At 41.9% G+C, this 21398-nt stretch overlaps 1 protein-coding gene across 2 annotated transcripts in view; it reads left to right on the forward strand.

Moving 5' to 3' along the window:
• LOC144781045 (acyl-coenzyme A thioesterase 5-like) overlaps positions 1-21398 on the forward strand; it is a 101467-nt gene that overhangs the window by 60337 nt on the left and 19732 nt on the right. Inside the window, exon 3 of one of the 2 annotated variants that reach the window (XM_078659665.1) lies at positions 19706-19847. In XM_078659665.1, coding sequence (XP_078515791.1) covers positions 19706-19847 — 142 coding nt within the window. Of the gene's footprint in view, positions 1-19705; positions 20551-21398 lie in introns of those variants that run through there. The other variant, XM_078659664.1, reaches the window with a different exon arrangement.

A 21398-nucleotide genomic window follows, 5' to 3' on the forward strand; every position in this document is an offset into this window, starting at 1 on the left:
CTTTTTCTTAGTAATTTCTTCTTTTGCTTGGTCACATTACATTCTGTTCTCCAAGCTCCTTTTCTAACTTTTCTTATCTGAGAATCTTCATCACTCTCATCAGTTTCAGTGTCAGAAATTTTCATTCTGGACTCAGGTACTTCTTTACTCAGCAGCTTCACTCCGTTTGGAACATCATCTTTGTAGCTGGTACTTGGCAATTCATTTTCTTCTTCAATTACCTTCAACTTCCCAGTTTCAGAATTCCTGTTCCTGTATTCAGAGCTACTTTTTTGCTTTTCAATACTCTCCTGGTCTTGAATCACAATCTGATCACATTCTTCTTCTGCTTCTTTTCCTGGCAGATTTCCATCATTTTCTGAGTCTTCAGTCACAACTTTCAAGTCTTCTTCATTCAAGGCTTGTTTTTCAATCAAACTCTCCAGATGTCGACCAACCTGTCGATCTTCAAGATCTGGATTCTCTTCAGGCTCTTCTTCAGAATCTGAATCAACAGTTGTGACACTATTTTCATCAGGATTTTCAGGTGTAGATACACAAAGTATGGCCAGTGTCAATCCACCTCTTCAGTCTTTTGCACTTCACTGCATTTGTTGTGATAAGACTGACTGGCCTCCTTTTCTGCCACCTTGGCACTAGAGAATTTCTTTTTAGACGAACCTTTTTCCTGATCCTTTTAACTGGTAACAGATCAAGTGCTTGCTCTTTTTCTCTTGTTTGCACTTCAGTTTCATCTTCGTCAAACACAGAAATCATTTCATCTGATAAATTCCTGCAGTTCTCCAAATTGATGCTATCATTGATAGGCATCTTTCTTTTCTCCGGTATGAATGTCTGTCTCATGACCTTGTTCATCATAATATCACGTGGACTTAAATCTGTCTTTTTATCAGTAGTGTTTCTCAGAAACATCAAAACAAGTGGAAGGACATCTGTCCACTTTGTACCTGCAGCTAGGTACATTTTTACATCTCTGACTTTTATAGTAACATTCTCATGCTCCTCAACACCTGAAATTTCTATTCTATCTGTACAATGGAGCAATCTGTTTTCAATATGTTTTCGGTTATCTGATAACTTTGCAACAGTAATTTCATCATGTCGCATCTGAAATGTTTCAACCCATTTTGAAAACAAACAGTAAATCACAAAAATGTAGCACAGTTTGTCATTCAGTGCCATCTCACAAAAATTCATTTGTAATCTGGTCAATGAACCACTCTCCTGTAATTCTGTTCCCATTCCCACAACTGTTCTCTTAATTGTGTTCACTTGCTGACAAGTCAGACACCTCTGGTAAAGAAATTCTGCAATTTTATGGTACATTCTGTCCATGTCAGTAATCATGCTATTTGGTAAAACTACTCTGCCATTTTTGTGTGTCAAAATTTCATCCTCATCTCGCTGTTTATAATCTGTTCTCAACCATGTGTTTTTCTCCTCATGAGTTGCATCATCTTGTAAGTCTTTGACTACCTGCCATGTTTCAACTACAGCTGTTAGTATTAGTAAACTCAAAGCATGTTCATCATTCTTTTTGTATGCTGTACATATCACGACAGCAAACCTTTCTGCCAATTGAATGTCATCAATTAACCTTTTAATTAAATTTGCATTTCTGATAAGTGAACTTGCAGAAGTCAATGTTTTAATCTGTTGATCAATTGCGTCCTTCACTTTGATGTCTTCACTCAAAAGAACATCAATTTTATTCCAACATTCTGGAAGTACATCTATTCTTTGTGAACTGTTTTCTTGTTCTATATTTAATCCTGTTTCTGTATTCTCTGTCTGTTCATTTACAAAAATTTGTAATGGCAGTGAAGCCATCTCATTCTGCTGAATCATTACCTGTCGCTGTATTTGTAGCTCTTTATTTAGCTCATTTATCTTAGTTTCCTTTTCATTTGAGCATAATTTTGACTCATCAGACTGTGTCAAATCAATCAGGTCAATGTCAGACTTCTCACTTACTAGAACTGAAGTCATCTCTATTTCTTGCTGAGTTGCAATCCCTACTAATTCAATCTCAAGTACAATAGAATAAACTTTTTCACTAAAATTTTGAATTTCACAATTAAATGGGACCATTAAAGCTGTGGAACTAGTTTCTTCTTTTCCAAGCACATGGACTGTCTCTGATTCCATAATTTTCATGGACTGTACATGATCAGGAATATTAATTCCAGAAATAACAGGCATTTCATCATGCTTTTCTGACATGTCAATTTGAGAAGAAGTCTGAGCTGGGACTCTTTTAATCTGATCTGGTATTTTTGGCGTTACATTAATCTGTTCTGGGAGTCTTCTTGAATTTCTGTTCTGATCCATATTCACAACATCAATTTTACACTGATCAATACTTTTTACTCTGACACTTTTATTATTTACATTCGCTAATTTGGGAATCTTTAATTTACTCTCACATTTAGCAACAACCTTTTTCATTTTCTTATACAAAGAAGACATTTTCTTTAGATAACTTTGGTAAATGTACTCTTTAAATTTGCCTTGCAGCGCTTGTTGATCAATTAATTAATTTAACACTATCAGGTGTATATTAATCTTATAATTTGGTCAATTTAATATTTCTCCTAATTTACCTGTATCACTAATTATAATTAACCTGTAAAGAAAAACATGAATTTGCAAAAACAATAGCAACGCAAAATATTTATTTAGAACAATAAATACCAACATATAATCACATGTGTTTTAAATGTACTTAATTTTCACTTACACACCTTCTGCAACATATACCTGTGGAAAAAGAAAACCTAATCTGTTTGCCTTAATTTAAATAAAATGTCTTGCTGCCACCTTGAACACAGCGCAACCTTCCTAATTACACCAGTAATTTCAGTAACTAGCAAAATGCTTGGAAATATTTATTTATTTAATTATGTTGCACAATCTTTTTATTAATTATTTTGTCAATCAACTTTAAAATCAGTCTTCTCTGAACTTAATTTTGGCTTTCCTATTCTAGTAGAAGCTAATTCTGCTATGGCTCTATTTGCTATGCTCTGGTGACAGTTATTAATGTTGCACTACTACTTAATATTGTATTAATTAATAATTAATGTCCTTACTTTAATCACCTTTGATACTATTATCCTAATATATCTGCTATATTTATTCACTAATTAATATCAAAATGTGTTGTTGTAAATATCAAAAACAATTAATAAAATGAAGCTTTGGGCATTAATAATGTGGAAAAACTAAATCTTCAGTAAAAAGTAAACAATGTATATTAGCATGAGTGTTTTTACCCAATCAGCGTGTGACTACACAGTGCTCTGCCAATCACAGTGCCTGCCGGAGCCTTAACCAATCTGGTCGCGGCCTTTGTATGACACTACAGTGTCCCTAGCCAATCAAGACACAGCAAGCCTCTTCTTAATGAATTTATTTATTTATTTGTGCATTTTTATATAGCGCGGACATTACAGAGCGCTTCACAATAGCAATAGACTAATTGATCTTTAACCAAACTAATCCCCTCTCGCCAGCACTCCCTAGAAGTCTAACTACACGGAGCTCTGACCAATCAGGTCGCAGCTCCTCTCTCGTGACAGCAGACGTCACGACCATCTAATGCGCGACTCCTCCCTGACACCGAGATTCAATGGGAGAGCTCGGGAGAGCTTCGCCCAATCAGAGTAGGGCTCACGGAGCCTCGGCCAATGAGGTTGCAGCCCTTATGTGACGCTGCGCGTCAATAGCCAATAGGTGCACTGTTTTGTTCTGACGCGACGGGACCTCATCCAATCACAGCGCGGCCCCTTCGTAATTATTTCAATATCAAGCAAGCATTTCAAAGCCTGACAAAGTCACAGCAAACACACCATGCTCACAAGGATAATCTCCAATTAACAAAGCATACAAATGCTTAGCATACTCATAAATTCCACACGCCTCCTCTTCTTCAACAACAGCGCTTCTGAGTCAACTACAGCACTGCCGACGACATTTCCATGAATTATAACGCTGCCTCACTCAGACACTCAGCGAACCGGAGCGGGACTCATTTATGATACTCCAGAGCCTTGTCTAATCAGAGCGCGGCTCCTGCTATGATGCTACGCGTCACCAACCAATGGGTGCGCGACTCTGCTATGACGCGCTGAAACAAGGGGCATCTTCCTCTATAACGCGCACATTTCACTCGCAGTCTCCTTCCACACACGCTCCTTTCAATGCGTGTAACACCCGAGGCCAATACACATCCCGAGGCAACAACAACGATTTAATATGGGGACATTTGCAATTACTAAACTACCTACGGAGCTTCGCCCAATCAGAGCGCAGCTCCTCTATCACACGGAGCTTCGCCCAATCAGCGCGCGGCACTGTGTATGACGCGTCGGCCTTTTACCCAATGACAGTGCGGCGGCTGACGTAGACAGCCGCTGCAGGCAGCTCTCCCACTCGCTCCAGCCCCCCTCCTTCACAAAATACTCGGGACAACGAGGAATGTTCTATTTAAACAACGAGCATTAAACAACGAGCAAAACATAAGGTAGGCTCAAGATGAGCAAGTGTAGTTAGGCGGTGTGTGAACTAAAGGAAAGTAAACTAAAAGAAAGCACATCGATCAACAGGAAATCTGGGAATGAGATCGAGTCCAGAAAATTACACTACTAATCAGATCACTATTTTCTAATATAGCGCAATTTAAGAGAAAAATAATAAAATGAACATACTTATAACAGTATTTTAAATATAGATCGCACTTTATCTAATGGGAGCACTTGCTCTGACACTCCAGGGATATAAACCAATCAGAGCGCGGCAGGCTCTGACGTATGCAGCTGCTGCAGTTTCAGGCTCTCCCCACACGATCTCACTCGCAAAACCAGCCCCTCCCTTACAATTTTCGATCGGGGCACTTTTAAATGGATTTATATAGCGCGCAATGCCTTAAAATGGATTTAAATAGCGCAAAACACCCTTTAATGTTTTAAACAGCACAGACTTCACCCAAAGACTTCAGAGCGCTCTACAATATTTTAAAATAGCGCATTCTTTATCATGAAGGCTCAAAAAAACACTTTCCTATTACTTTTTTGAACGCAATTAATAACTACATAAAGGAAACCATTTGTCTGCTTCACTATCAAAGAGATAGTTTTATGCATACATTCAAGTATTCTCAGCGTGGAATAGACGACGCTATTCTCACAGAATAATCTCATTCACTAGTAAGGCAATTCTTACCCTACCCTTCTAACAGGTAATAATCAAAAGAGCCTCATTTAAAAGTAGACACCTAGATCCAGCAAGTTCAAACTTAACCCAGTTGACATTACAGATCATTCACACACTTTCACACAGAAAACCCTGATCATACACACATGAATTCTTGGCAGGACTTGAACCAACCACAGAAAAACGTCAGGCGTTGATAAGAATAGATGACGCTATCTCACCCTTCTCTCAAGCTTGAATAAATCCTACTACTCTCTTCACAGAAAGTTTTAAAACAGGCTCACCAGGTCCCTCTGCTTAATGCTACAATTTCATAGGCAATCCTCACTATACATTCAACCAGTCAATCTAAGGTCCCTAAACTTGTGTTGTACGTCTACAACACGTGATATATTCTATACCACAATTTTGAAACAGACAAATGCACTGTGTAACTCTTCTAGTCACACTACCTTTGCCGGCAAACCAGGAGTTTTTCACAGCTGGAAAAACCCTTAAAGATTACATACTACACATAACAATCTGACAAAATCAAAATCAACATATGTTAGACATTAATCCTATGAATATACCAACATATATGTAACATGCATGTCAAAAACAACATATATAACCGTACGAATGCTACCATGAATTGTTCCAGCGCTCCAACATAAATTCTTTATAAATGATATCACTATCTACTACTACACTTACCAATCAAAACCAGGCCCATAAGAAACAACTGAGCAGCTGAAACATGAGGCGAATGGATCTAATATGTTTGTTTTTGAACTATAAACTATCTACAATAATCAAGACCAGCTTGTCATTTTAGAAAGTTTATTTTAAACACATCTAGAAAAACTTAGGTTTTGGTATTTTATTAAACAAGCATTAGAAAATGTCATAAAGAAAGATTTATTCAGTATTAATAAAAAGAGCATAAATCAAGAATTATTATTCATTAGCAGGAATAAGTAAAATTAAGCATTTCCAAAATCCTAACTATCTCTCTGTCTCTACCCTCATCACCTAGAAATAAAGTAATTAATAAAAAACTCCTTTCCTCACGTGTAAAGTCCATCAGCATAACACGTCCTCCAGAATTTCTCGAGCGTAAGCCAACTATGTGTTCTCTGAACCCATTCTCATACCCTAAATTAAGCTGAGCTAACTATTTTTCACATTCCAGCAAACGAATTCTAGTTCTCCATTGGCTGAGCCACCTCGTGCCACAGTAAACTGTGACACCTCCTTCTCACATGCCCGGGCAAATTCACTAGTTCATTGTTCATGTAGAAATCTTGGCAGCTCTTCCTTAGGCTGCTACATTTTGTAGCGAAAGCACGATTCTTCCTTTCAACCTTGAGCCTGTCCGCTCTGAACTCCCGTGGCACGTTAGCAAACGTTAGCAAATTTCTCCAAAGAGTCATCTTTTTAGCAGTTCTTTCCAAAACCTTTCAAAATAAAAGCTCAGAGTCTTTTTCCATCCTTTCAGAATTATTTTCACTTGAGCCATTTTCATCAATAGGCCTCTTTTCAAAGAGCGTCAATTTTCTGCGCCACTTCTCCTGCGCCACTTTTAAAAGTGTACTATTTTTCTGCAGCCATCTCTAAGCTTCATTTGTAAAACTATTATATAAACAAACACAAAGAATAATTAATGAAAGAAATACAGTTTATTCTGTTGCCTCCCATCATTGCTAATAATTAACCCGTTAGTCTAAATTACCTAGCTATAAAGCACAAATAAAGCAGCATTTTATATCTACCATTCTTCATTGAATCCAGCAGGGTTCTTTATGCACCTATAGAGAATATAATGACACCACATAGACAAGGGAAGCAAAATAAGCACATGCCATTATATAAAAACAGCTGCTATTAGTTATGACATGACAATAGACAAATTAATTTATTATTTTCCACATACATGAAAATGCAACATAATGCACATTTATGAGCACACCTGTTAGTTTCCCGCGTGTTCTGTGAAAATGCAACTTTAAACTAGATTGAATTAGCACACATACAGCACAAATTGTTAGCATTATTAATTTATTTATGGAAGTGTGACTTCACGAGTTTAAACAGATTTCTGTTTTCTATCTCGCTCCATCAAGGGGAGTTCATAGCTTACTGTGCTGGACTACAATTGTAACTTATGAACTACACATTAACAAAAGGATCTCTGTGACAAATGCTGTAACACACTGAGCCATACATTTCTGTGATCTGTGTGGTACTCGTTCTTTTCAGCAACCATATAAAGACTCTGTACTACCTTAGATGAGCCAGAACTGCCACTAGACACAACTCTGATCTCTTTCCAGCAGGAAGATTAATATCTAGAGATATCTTGATACTTTTATTAGAACATTGGAATGTTGGGAGCTCCTTTGTAGACAATGGAGTGCTCCATGCTTCTACGGGCCGGTAAAGGCCCACAGAGCAATATTCCAATGTTTTACAAAGGCCTCTCGAAGCTCGAGGGGATTTAAGTCCCCTCGAGCTTCGAGATGGCCTTTGTTTTATTTGTTAGAACATTCTGCCCTCTAGTGGCAGAATGTTCTAATAGCCTTATAGCCCTTCGTAGCAGGACAATACCAGCAATTAAAGTTCCGGTCCCTTGTTAAAGTCCCTCGGCTTCTGCTGGGGCCTTTAACGCGGGTGCGGGCCTTTAAGAGCAGGTATAGCCAGCTGCAGCGAGCTATAAGGCTATTTTATTGCTCAAAACTGCTGGATATACAAGGAACTCTGTAGTGGGTGCTATTAAAACCATAACATATTTCAAAACAATGGGAGGCTGGAGACGAAAGTGAGTGCTAAGCGGATTACGCTGGCCTGCTGATTTTGTTGCTGATGGCTGATATTGCAGCACTTTTGCAAAATCAGCCCACCCCTGTAACAAAACCGCCCCCCCACTGTGGTAAATAAATAAATAATACCTCTCTTTTTGGATGCATAAATGAATAACAGATAGCTCAATAAATAAGAGTCAAGATTCGAGGTAGTAGGAGTTTTGCAGGTTTAATACAGCATAAGGACAGGGACAGGGCAACCTGCACAGGAATAGGATGGCAAGCCCTGGCAGCGCTGCCGGGGTCCGGATCTGGACAAGAAGGCTAGCGCGGTATTATAACAGTACATGAGCATATATACATAACGCAAACACATAGCATTACATTGCAATAGGCGTAGCAGTGGGTGGAGCAATAGGCGTGACGCGTAGCAGTCGCGAAAGATAAGGGTGAAAGTAGGTGTAACAGAGGCGTATACATAGCCATGTGATGCAAATGTAACAGAATATGTCATGAATGGGGTGGAAACCATGGAGGGGGCTACCTAAGGAGCCGGGACCTCTAACCTGATGGTGCGCGCAAACTAGCAATGACGTGTTACTAGGAGAAGCTGGGGGCTATGAACTCTGTGCTAGGAGCAGAGACTGAAGTCTGGAGAGTCAGGGCGACATGTACCTAAGCAGTATCTAGTATCTGATGTTTAGAGAACATGTTGATAGAATCCAAAAGTTATCGGGGTAAAGGCGAACAGACTCTAAGACTGGAGCATGCATTATTCTACATGTAGTGCGTGATGAAGAATATTAAATGACCATTAAATGCAGTATTTCTCCTACATGGAGACGTAAAGGCTAGACAATGACGGAAACTATTGATGCGATTCAGTAGCTTTAGGAATGCAGAGGAGGAGGGCTGAACTGATAACTGGAATCATAACATACTCTTGGCAGACTCAGAGCCAGGCTGAACCGGGCACTGCGAGGCAGGAAGTAAGTGAAGGGTCGAGGATACAGGTGGGGGCTGTATCGCTCCTCAGCGAGGCTTCAGGAGACAGGAGCTGAATCTGGTGTCCGGGCCCTTTTGAGGCCTGGAAACGGAGACTTTACAATGGAATAACGTGCACACTGAGAAACGTGGCAACGTAGCCCTACATAGGCCTGATATTCGTAGTATTCACGAGAACTGGAAACTGACATACTAAAGGTGGACACAACTATAATTGCGTCTTTAATCGAACATGGGGAATAACATATGCATATTAATCATGCACAGATAACATATGATGGAGGACGCGTAGGGACACAGAACATGGCAAAATTTACTTTTCCACATTCCCTCCTTGTCACTACGCTTCCTTCAGGAAACATCAATATTCATGATACCATCTATCATTTCATACAGTATCATTTGCTCGTCTCGAATTTTCTTGGAACGGGTTTTAGAACGGGGCTTGGGACTAGGAATACAAGAGGTAGCACAGATGCCGCAAATCGCAGGGCCACATTGTATACAGAGGCAGCAGCTAAATATGATCGCTACTGCAATACCTAGAAAGGACAAGACTTTCCATCCCCAAGCGGAAATTATATTCCAGAACCAACCGGACCATGTCCAGGTGCCTGGATCTTGGTGTAACAGATGGGCAATTTTATGGAGTCTGGTTATAGCTGAATAAACAGACGGCGCGTTATTTGGAATGAAAATGCAGCAACTAGATCCGATGACTCTACAGGCCCCGCCCCTATCGGCCAATATGACGTCAAGGACGAGACGATTCTGGAGCACGACAATTCTCATAAAGGATTGTTCTTCGGTTAAATTACTTAGAGCAGAAGTAGTCTCAATTACTACTGCTTCGAGTGTTCTGGTTAATCTACGTATCAGTTTACTATTCACGACTGTACCTAAATAAGGGAAGACACCTTTATTGATATCTATATATTGTTCTAGAGTAGTTTCAGTATAATCGACAATCGGGAGGTTTCTCTTGTGTCTAGTATGTACTAGGTGGGAAAACACCAAGGAGGGAATTCCTATGGTAGTCGGGTGGGGCTAGAAAAACAGGTGGCAGTAGGAAGGCAATGTAACAGGTTCCCTCCCAATCGAGGGGCAGACGAACATATGCGGTTTGACCACAAATAAAATAAGAATGACGTGAAGCTTTGAAAATAGATTTCCCACTGTCACTATACTTGACAATAGTAGTACAATCACTATGTCCTACGTGTGTAGAACCATTATTTCGGACACATAATTCGCCTTTGACTGGTAGTACTGAAATTGCAGGTAAGTCTGGAGTAGTATCAGACTGAACATTCAGGACCATGAAATTCGAAGAATAATTACCTAAATTATACACTTCATTTTCTAGATCTAATCCGGTTCTGTGGGGGAGACCTTGCTTGTCTGGAAAACATGTACTGTTAAGAAAAGACATATCTGTTGAGGATGACGTTAACGTGGACCATGCTCCACACGAACCATTATGTGAAAAAGGATAAGGAAAGAGTGGCAGAACTCCCTTCGGTGTCTGAAAAGGGGGGAGTCGACCACACACCCAACAATTAGTGGCATTGCTGGTCTGGTGTGAATAATGTAACATGCGGATAAAAGAATTATTTCGCATAGCGAGGCGGTAAGAGAGTTCATGAGGAGGCAGATCACTAAACGTATGCTCTACTGTAGCATTGGCAGACTTATTTACATGAGAAACTGGAAAATACAGGTAAAATGCATAACTGGTGCAGGAAACCATAATGCTGAGAAATAATATGAAACATAGGAAAACGATACATCGGATTGAGTTTTGACTAACTCTCTTACTATGGGGGTCTATTTTATACATGTCAGAAACAGTCTAACCGTTTCACCTAGGGGAGGACTTAGACAATCAAACTGGCTGACTTATTTTACTAGACCGGAGTTTCAACTTATACTCCTGCTGTGGAGTTTTCTCTAACAGGGAGGGTGCAGTATCATTGTTCTTTGCGGGACAGTCCTTGAGAATAGTACTTTGGCAGTCTTTAGAATCCTGGGAAATGTTCTTTGAGACCGGTTTCAGTCCATAAAACTTCTTTATATGCGAAAGATGCACCCAGCCTTTGCGTCCCTCCAACTTCACGGCTGTACGGGTGGCGAGGAGGACCTGTCGGGGCTCCTTCCAGCGAGGCTCTAGCGGACTTGAGCGGTCAAAATTTCGCACCAGGACCATGGATCCTGGAACGATTTCATGCGGTGCCACCTCGGTATTGTCTGGAAATGCGGCGGCAACCTGTGAACGACAAGAGTTGAGGGCAGACATCAAGGAAGCTAGGTAATCTGTCAGCATATTACTTGAAACATCGGTAATACTTCGGGGTCTGGGTGTACCCCACATGTTAGGGGGGCGGCCGAAAACGACCTCATACGGGGACAGACCTGATCTGGAATGTGCGACCATGCGCATATAGAACAAAGCGACTGGCAGAGCTACTAGCCAGTCCACACCTTTCTCTTTACATACTTTGGCGATGCGGATTTTCAGAGTCTGGTTATGTCTCTCTACGAGACCTGCTGCTTCAGGGTGGCGTACACAATGGAACTTCCACTGGTACCCTAACAAAAGGGAAACATGCTTCATTAACTCTGAGGAGAATGGCTGGCCGTTATCAGAATATACGACCCTAGGGAGTCCATAACGGGGGAAGAACTCACGAACCAACTGCTTGGCAGTGGTCGCGGCTGTGTAATCTGGGACTGGATATGCTTCTGTCCACCTGGACAAAGCGCATACAACTACAAGGACATACTTGAAACCTCGACATCGCTCCATCTGAATATAATCCATCTGGAGGACTTCAAAAGGGTGGTCAGGAGGTTGGAATCCCCCTTGTTCCACCGGGACACTTTTACCTGGATTAAACTGACAACATATCATACAGGTACGGACTTTCTGCTTGGCTGCAGCTCGTAAATGCTTGTTGAACCAAATGTTCTGGATACTGTCTAACATAGCTTTTTCTCCTAAATGTGCTGGACTATGTGCAGTATTGATAATGACTTGAACCATAGAGTCGGGGAGAAACCATGTGGCTTTTCCCTTCGTCACCCATCCTTGATCTGTCTGGACCCCTCCTTGTTCGGACCATTTCTTGATTTCTTCGGGAGTAGCATGTAACTGGATATCTATGACATCTTGAGTAGGGTCCTTAACTGTCATACATGTAGTCGGATCTGGAGTGTATGTCGGTGTCTTATTAACTGGAATGTCTGGAGTCTGAGCTGTAAGCTTGGCTGTGCGATCTGCTAGATCATTACCCTGGGAAATAATGTCAGTAACTTTCGTATGCGCTTTGCATTTCATGATAGCGATAGATGTCGGTAAATGTATTGCATCTAACAGAGCTTGAATAAGGAGACCATGCTGAATCTTGGTTCCATGAGAAGTCATGAAACCTCTCTCTTGCCAGAGCACTCCAAAGTCGTGTACGACTCCAAATGCGTAGCGTGAATCTGTGTAAACATTAACTTTCCGGTTCTTAGCGTGTATGCAGGCTTGTGTCAGAGCAACTAGCTCTGCTGCTTGAGCAGACAGGGTGTCAATACGGTGTGTTTCAATAACTTCGGTGTCGGTAGTCACTGCATACGCGGCGACTAGTTCTCCTGTACTAGTTCTCATGCATGAACCATCCACATAAAGTGTCAGGTCGGGATCTGGTAATGGAATATCCGTCAGATCTTGTCTTGGCTTTGTCGTGATGTTGACTACTTCCACACAGTCATGTGTGGCAGGATTTGGATTAGCTGATGGTAACAGTGTAGCAGGATTGAGAACGTTGCAGCGTCTGATTTCTATGTGTGGCTGAAACAGTGTCAATTCATAACCTGTTAAACGTGCAATTGTCAAGTGCTGAGTTTGTGTGCGATTTAAAAGAACTTCCACGGAGTGTGGAACTTGTACTGTCAGGGAGTGTCCTAATACTATGGAATCACTTTGTCTGATAGCTAGTGCTGTGGCTGCAACTGACTTGAGGCACGCAGGCAGAGCCTGGGCTACAGGATCTAATGTGCTCGAAAATAAGCACATGGCTTGTATTGTCCTGCTTGATCTTGTGTGAGAACAGATAATGCTGTACCTTCACGTTCTGTGACGAAAAGTGTAAAAGGCTTACTGTAGTTTGGTGTAGCTAGAACTGGAGCTTGGCATAAAGCTTTCTTTAACTCATTGAAGCTAAGTGTATGTTCAGATGTCCAAGGGAGGACAGTCGGTACGGCTGCCTCCTGTGTCGTTAACTGTATCAGTGGCTTGGCTAGAAATGCATACTGAGGAATCCATTGTCGGCAATAAGAAGTAAGGCCGATAAAAGCACGTACCTCCTTCTGGGTCTTGGGCTGAGGAAGACTCGCTATTAACTGGATACGGTCAGGTGTCAACTGCCTACCCCTCTTGGACAGTAAGTGTCCTAAGTAGACCACTTGCTGGACACAGAATTGAAGCTTAGAAGGGGACACCTTGTGCCCCATCTCGGCTAGGAAATACAGAACTGTGAGGGATGCTCGCTCGCAAGCACGTTCAGAACGGGCTGTGATCAATAGATCATCGACATACTGGAGCAGGGCAGTGTCAGTTGGCATGTGAACATTATCAAGTTGTCTCTTAAGTGCTTGACTGTAAATACTAGGGCTTTCTGTGAAACCTTGAGGAGCTCGTGTGAACATATAGCTCCTTCCATTTAAACAGAATCCGAAAAGAAACTGGCTGTCTGGATGAATGGGAACACTGAAAAACGCGTTCTTGAGGTCGATTACAGTAAAGAACGTGGCTTCGGAATCAATGGCTGTTAATAGGGAAGAGATATCTGGAACAACTGGGTACTGAGGAATAATACATTTATTAAGTTCTCGTAGGTCAATCACTAATCGATATACTGGGGGTGCATTTGGATCAGTACGTTTCATGACTGGAATGATCGGAGAATTACATATATTGGAGTCAGTTTCTACAACCACTCCTTGAGCGATGAGCTCGTCAATAATTTTGGATAAGGCTGCTACAGCCTCAGGTGGCAATCTGTACTGTCTGATTCGTGGCAGGACTACACCTGGCTTGAGAGTCACACGATGGGGTGTGATTTGCATATAACCAACATCAGTTGGACCTTGCGCCCATAGATGCTGCGGAACATTAGACAATCTGGGATCAAAATCTCGTAATACATAGTGACCCTTAAAGTCACGCAGGAACAGACGTATTCCCTCTGGAGAACAGCATATAACTGCACCTAATTCTTTCAGTGTTTTAATGCCTAATAGATTTTCTGGACATGACTTAGTAAGTAACAGATCAGTAGTACGAGACAATGGACCTACTTCTAGAGTAACTGGCTTTGATATTTCATTTACAATGGGTTTTCCTGAAAATCCAAGGGAAACATTTCTTGAGCCTGAGAGCGGAGCCCCTGGAACTTTGGCGTGGCTAATTGTGGTCCTACTTGCCCCTGTATCAATCAAAAACTTTCTGTCTTTCCCTAATACTTGACTGTGAACATAGGGACCTTCTTGATCTACAGGTATCTCGATGAGAGGCAAGCCTACCTCCCTCTCTAGGCTGTTTCATGAATACGGTTGATACTCTGGATACTCGGACTGTGCATACTGGTACATCTGCTGTGTAACATGCTGTGTTGCAGCGATAGGCTGCGGAGCTGTAACTGTCTGTGGTGCATTCTGTGACTGAGGAGTCTGTGAAACTTGTTCTTGTCTAGGCGGACGTGGTCTTTCTTTAGTCTTACCAGTAGCTATGTTGTGTTTCAGAACTGCACACTCGTTTATAAAATGACCTGGCTGTTTACAATAATTGCAGTTCCCTTTAACGGGAGCTGCAGGATGACTGGCTTGATTCGGACCCCTCTTCTGACTGTCTTGTGGAATAGATTGTGCAACTAGTACTTTCATTTTCGTGTCTTTCATACGCTTTCTCTCGTGTTCTTGTTCTTCCCTGATTCTATTCTGGTGGTATTGGAGCATCTGTAACATCTGGGACGGGGTATTAGCTTGCCAGGTACTTTCGACTTTCAAAACTCGATTTTTAATTGGTGGACTTGAATTCTCGACTAATTTAGTAACAAAAAGATGAGGGTATGACTCACTACTTGTCTTGAGGCCACTGTTGATGCTAAAACATTTCTCAAATCTAGAATAAAAATCACTAATGTCTTCGTCTTGTTTCTGTTTACAGGCTGAGATTGCATCCCAGTCTTCCTTTTTCGTTGTTAACAATCTGGGTAAAACTTGAATCAATAATTCAGGTAATTCTTTACATTTCGCTCCAAGACCGGTACCTGGTACTCGTGCCTTATCTTCAGCTTCTAGAACTGCCCAATCTATCTTTTTCTCTCCCACCTCCCATTCTTTTTCCTTGAGCTTTTCATACACCCCTGCGGGCAGCAGAACCTTTAACATTTTAATTATATCTGGATACGTGTATTCTCCCATACGGAGCATGTCTTTTAATTCTCGATGGAACCCTGCTGGATCTTTATCATGACAGGGGATTAATTTTTTCATCTCTAAGAGTTCCATCTTTGTGATCGGGGTGTAAACAAACACTCGTTCTAGTTCGCCACCCGTTCCTCTAACTGGGTGGACTTCTCGTAACGGATTCTGTCTCTCCATGTAAAATGGTTTACTTTCTGGGGGTGAGACATGAACAAAATGCGGGTTCAAAAACGTTCTATATTTGTGACGCTGTTCTAGAATGACACTAATTAAATCGGTACCTAAACCTTTCCATCTATACTGGAGTAACTCGTTCAGGATATCAGCGGGCCTGGATCAGAGTGCTGACCCTCATACAATGTAATGAGGTGCTGAATCATATACATACCCGCCAGTCGTTGCTCGGCTGGGGGCATTTTCAGAAACATTTGTGCCACTATTTCGTCTGGAAAAGTGGTAGAATCAGTAGTCCATCGGACTGCTGATCGGGCTAGTTCTTGTTCATGCATAGTACTTAACTCACTGTAACCGATTCGTGATTTCAGAATGTGATCGGTAGCTTGAAACACTTGTTCTAGAGAACCTTGTTCTGGTGCTGGATGATGGAAAGTTGACTTGTGTTCTAGGCGTAAATGGCGATCTGGGAATCTAGATTTTCCTACATACGCTATTCTGGCGGGGTTCTCGTCGTCTACCTCTTCTAGGATTCTAGTTTAGAAGAGGATACATACCCTTAATAAGAGCATGCCTCTGTCTGTCTGACTGTTCGGTTTTAACTCGTTCACCAATCTCGATTAATTCCCTTTCTTGGGCTCGTTCCAAGGATTCTCTACTTAATTCTGACTTTCTGATTTCTTTTTCGGTTCTTTTATGAGATTCTTTGCGCCATAACTCGATGGCATCTTTCTGTGACTGTCTGGCTTTCTTTTTCCATAATGCTTCTTCTACTCTCATGATGCACTCGGCATCCCATGTGCCTGACACAGGCCATCTATACTTTTCCTCTAACTCTTTGGTATACTCTACCCATAAATCTAGATATAATATGGCACTTATGCCATGCTTCTGATACATAAAATGACCTGGACTGTCCCTAGGCGGGACAGGAACCAGCAGACCCTTTCTAGTTTTTAACTGACGTAACTTAGAAAACAAGGGCATGACTGAACTGTAACTGAGACACAATACGTAATTACACAATAAACACGATAATTACTTCACACTCATACCACAACATCAAAATACATGAAGAACATTTAGAATAACAGTTCGAACAGAATACAACCTGGAATACGGAACACAGAATACATGAATTTTCTCGAGAACAGAACTGACTAGAACAGAAACTAGATGCACTGCTGAAACAGTACGAAACTTACCGGTCTCATAAAGAGACACGTCAGGACCCGCATCCACCGAAGTGGACACTTCGTTTGTGGGTCTGTGTACCACCAACCCACGGACCAGAGTCAATTAAATTGACCCTGTCTAGATACTACCCCAGTAACGGTACTCACCGGGCAGCAAGAACGGAAAGCCTCGGACTGGACTGGACTGCTACGACGACGGACGACGAACTTCGGACTTCAGTTACGGGTGGACCTCCGGATACCTCGGACCTTGGACTCTCGGCTTGGGCTCTGGTCGGGACTCGCCGCGTTCCTCCACCGCCTCGTCTGGATGCTGGACCGCCTCCTCCGTCTCCTCCGTGGGCCTGAGGGATACTTGAAGCAGAAATATCTGCACGTGCACGGTATGGTTCCGTCACGGCTGCAGAGGATCAGGGGGCCGGCGTGGCTTCACCGGCGCGTGGGGAAAGGGCAAGTCCCTATTCGGGCGCCATTATGTGGTAAATAAATAAATAATACCTCTCTTTTTGGATGCATAAATGAATAACAGATAGCTCAATAAATAAGAGTCAAGATTCGAGGTAGTAGGAGTTTTGCAGGTTTAATACAGCATAAGGACAGGGACAGGGCAACCTGCACAGGAATAGGATGGCAAGCCCTGGCAGCGCTGCCGGGGTCCGGATCTGGACAAGAAGGCTAGCGCGGTATTATAACAGTACATGAGCATATATACATAACGCAAACACATAGCATTACATTGCAATAGGCGTAGCAGTGGGTGGAGCAATAGGCGTGACGCGTAGCAGTCGCGAAAGATAAGGGGGAAAGTAGGTGTAACAGAGGCGTATACATAGCCATGTGATGCAAATGTAACAGAATATGTCATGAATGGGGTGGAAACCATGGAGGGGGCTACCTAAGGAGCCGGGACCTCTAACCTGATGGTGCGCGCAAACTAGCAATGACGTGTTACTAGGAGAAGCTGGGGGCTATGAACTCTGTGCTAGGAGCAGAGACTGAAGTCTGGAGAGTCAGGGCGACATGTACCTAAGCAGTATCTAGTATCTGATGTTTAGAGAACATGTTGATAGAATCCAAAAGTTATCGGGGTAAAGGCGAACAGACTCTAAGACTGGAGCATGCATTATTCTACATGTAGTGCGTGATGAAGAATATTAAATGACCATTAAATGCAGTATTTCTCCTACATGGAGACGTAAAGGCTAGACAATGACGGAAACTATTGATGCGATTCAGTAGCTTTAGGAATGCAGAGGAGGAGGGCTGAACTGATAACTGGAATCATAACATACTCTTGGCAGACTCAGAGGCAGAGCCAGGCTGAACCGGGCACTGCGAGGCAGGAAGTAAGTGAAGGGTCGAGGATACAGGTGGGGGCTGTATCGCTCCTCAGCGAGGCTTCAGGAGACAGGAGCTGAATCTGGTGTCCGGGCCCTTTTGAGGCCTGGAAACGGAGACTTTACAATGGAATAACGTGCACACTGAGAAACGTGGCAACGTAGCCCTACATAGGCCTGATATTCGTAGTATTCACGAGAACTGGAAACTGACATACTAAAGGTGGACACAACTATAATTGCGTCTTTAATCGAACATGGGGAATAACATATGCATATTAATCATGCACAGATAACATATGATGGAGGACGCGTAGGGACACAGAACATGGCAAAATTTACTTTTCCACACCACCCTCCCAGTAGCAAAACCGCCCCATCCTTCAAGCGCCCTGGGAAGCACCCAATGCCCGGTCCGGCCTGTCCGGCATTGGAAATGGTTACATGGCTTGGCATAAAATAGGGAGATGACAAAACAGCTTAGCCAATACATTACCATGAGGTTGATAGAATATATATAGATGTTCCGTAGGGATTTTGTTTAATCATTTCATATTTTAACATAAAATTGATTTTCACAGACAGATATGCTTGTATTTCTTCTATAGCGGAGAGCAGAATTTCATGGAGTTACGAACCTAGTAATTTTATATATGGGAGTTATTTAGTTCCTTTCGTCTTCTTTTTTAGCCTTCTAAATGCAGGGCTAAGGACAGACAGGTGCATACTATTCTGGACTTACCAGGGTTTACTTTTCTGATACTTCACTTTCCTTGGCTGAATGGAGATGTGCGGCTTACAGTAAATTCAGGTGCTGTCTTTTGAAGCAACTAGGAGATAGGGTAGCAGATGGGACAGATGGAGTCATGGGGAAGGAGGGGATTTTGCCTTTATTTCATTAACAGCTGTACACAAAAATGGGATATCATATTGCAGTTGGGTCAATCCTGAGAGGGTTTGGGAAAATAAGCAATATGTGATGTAGCAAAGAAGCTGGGGCCACCAGAGGGTTTGCTATATTGTGAGTGATTAAAGTGCGTTTAAAAATGTAAATAAGAATACAACATAGTTGGGATGTTTGATGCTGCAGCCTCTGGATTGAGGAGAAAAGAAGCTATTGAATCTGTTGCATAAGCCATGGCCTCCTAGACAAATTTGCAACATGATGTTAGTTGCAGTGATGAGAACAAAATCCTACATGGCGGGATTAGGAAAGGAGGGGTTGCTGGAGGTGAATTAGTTGAAGTGAAACTAAACGTGGTTGAAAGCTGGTGTATGTAATCAATAGGGAGATCGTTTCTTGGTTCTGATCTGCCTGTAGCTTTTCCCTACTTACGAAAGGATGTTCAGGAGAACAAATTCGTTTTTAGTGGGGTCCTAAAAAGTATGCAACCACGAGTTGAAAATATGCTTTAAAAATTTAAATCTGGCATGTGTACTTGCAACTGCATGAAGTCATCTTTTTTAAGCAACAAAACTTCTTTTAAGATATTGTATTAAGAACATTGTTTTCTTTTTTGTTTAGGTGAAGGGTCCAGGCGTAGGTGTCATTGGGACTGGCAAAGGTGGAGATCTGGCGCTATCTATGATTACCTTCCTACCACAAGTAGTTGTGGCCATCAGCATCTCCGGCTGCTGCTCCAACACTGCTGCAGACTTGCACTTCGGTGAGAATATCTTGCCGGGGCTGCGCTATGAAATGGACAAGGTTCAGATCTCTGACACCGCTGTGTTTGATGTCTTTGAGTCCTTGGGTGACCCGATGGATCCTTCGAACAGTGAAAGTGTCATCCCTATAGAGAAAGCTAGTGGTCATTTCATGTTCGTGGTGGGGGAAGATGACCGCAACTGGAAGACCTCCCTTTATGCACAAATTGCCATCAGTCGCCTCAAGGAACACAGAAAACAGAACTTCCAGCTACTGAGTTACCCTGGTGCTGGGCACAGAATTGACCCTCCTTGCTCCCCTTTTTATTTGGCAGCCAGAGATAGGGTCCTCGGGGTACCCATTCTGGGTGGTGGTAAGGTGCAAGCTCATTGTCGTGCCCAGACAGACTCTTGGGAGAAGATTCAGGAGTTTCTGCGATTACATTTGAGATGAGTTAGAGGAGCATTGTAAGGTTGGTCTACAAGGATCATGCTTTCCGCTGTAAAGTCATCATAAAGGAACAGAAGGCTCTGGTACTGAAAATTGATTTTGCAATGATGTTTACTTCAACTGCATCATTAGAGTTGTATAGATACATTTGGGAATCATAATGGTTATTTTTTTTCCAGATTTCATGTAGCTTAAAATGTATACTTTGAAAGCAGGAACAAGATGTGGTAAATTCTAAATAACCCCTGTCTTAAAAAAAAAATCAAACACTCCAGGCGTTGATAGCTTTTATTCAGTTAGTCTAATGAAAAGTATCAAAATACAATGCATCATGATGAGTTGCCAAATATTTAGTAAATAGGAATGCACCTGGTGAATATGGAGACCCTCGGACAGTATTTACCATGTGTGCTGCACATCCTTCTGAGAGAATGAGGACAGAAGGAGCGATCATATACAGTACCTGAATTTCCACACCTTATTATTGCATGTGTTTCCTCTTTTGTTACCATTTTTGGGGCAAATTGGGCCAGCAATTTCGTGGAATGTCTAAGAAAAACTGTAGAGGTGCAGAAATGTATGCACAATTCAAAATCACGATTTGAGCAAACAATGCTGTTTGCACCCAAAACAGGATTTGCAGGGCATTTGTAAAGGCACCCACAGTGTTTGATAAGAAGACATGCGATCTTCACAGTGTTCATAATAACCATGTGGACATTTTTTAGTTTGTTAATCAAAAGAAAGACAAGGTTGTGAATCGAGAACGTATTGCCACTTCTAGTTTCACACTAAACAAATGCCTATTCATTTTTGTATGCAGATAAGTTTCTACTATTACGAACTTATGATTAACTTATGACTTCTCTGTGGTTAATTCTCAATGCACCTGTTTAAAACTGCTGTAGCAAAAAAAATCCTGGAACTTTATCCCTTCCACCCTGTCTCCTCCTACCTTGACAGTAACGTCTCTAGACCCTGCCTGTTTCGTGCAAAGCTCTTTCCACTCCCCCCAAAGATTGGACTCTAATCTTCTGGTAGAGGCTGGTGTAATCCAGGAATGTGCAATTGAAAACGCCTAAAATTACAATATTTTGAGCCTTCAGATATATGGATATCC

This window comes from Lissotriton helveticus, chromosome 9 (assembly GCF_964261635.1).
Source record: "Lissotriton helveticus chromosome 9, aLisHel1.1, whole genome shotgun sequence".
Lineage (NCBI taxonomy): Eukaryota > Metazoa > Chordata > Amphibia > Caudata > Salamandridae > Lissotriton > Lissotriton helveticus.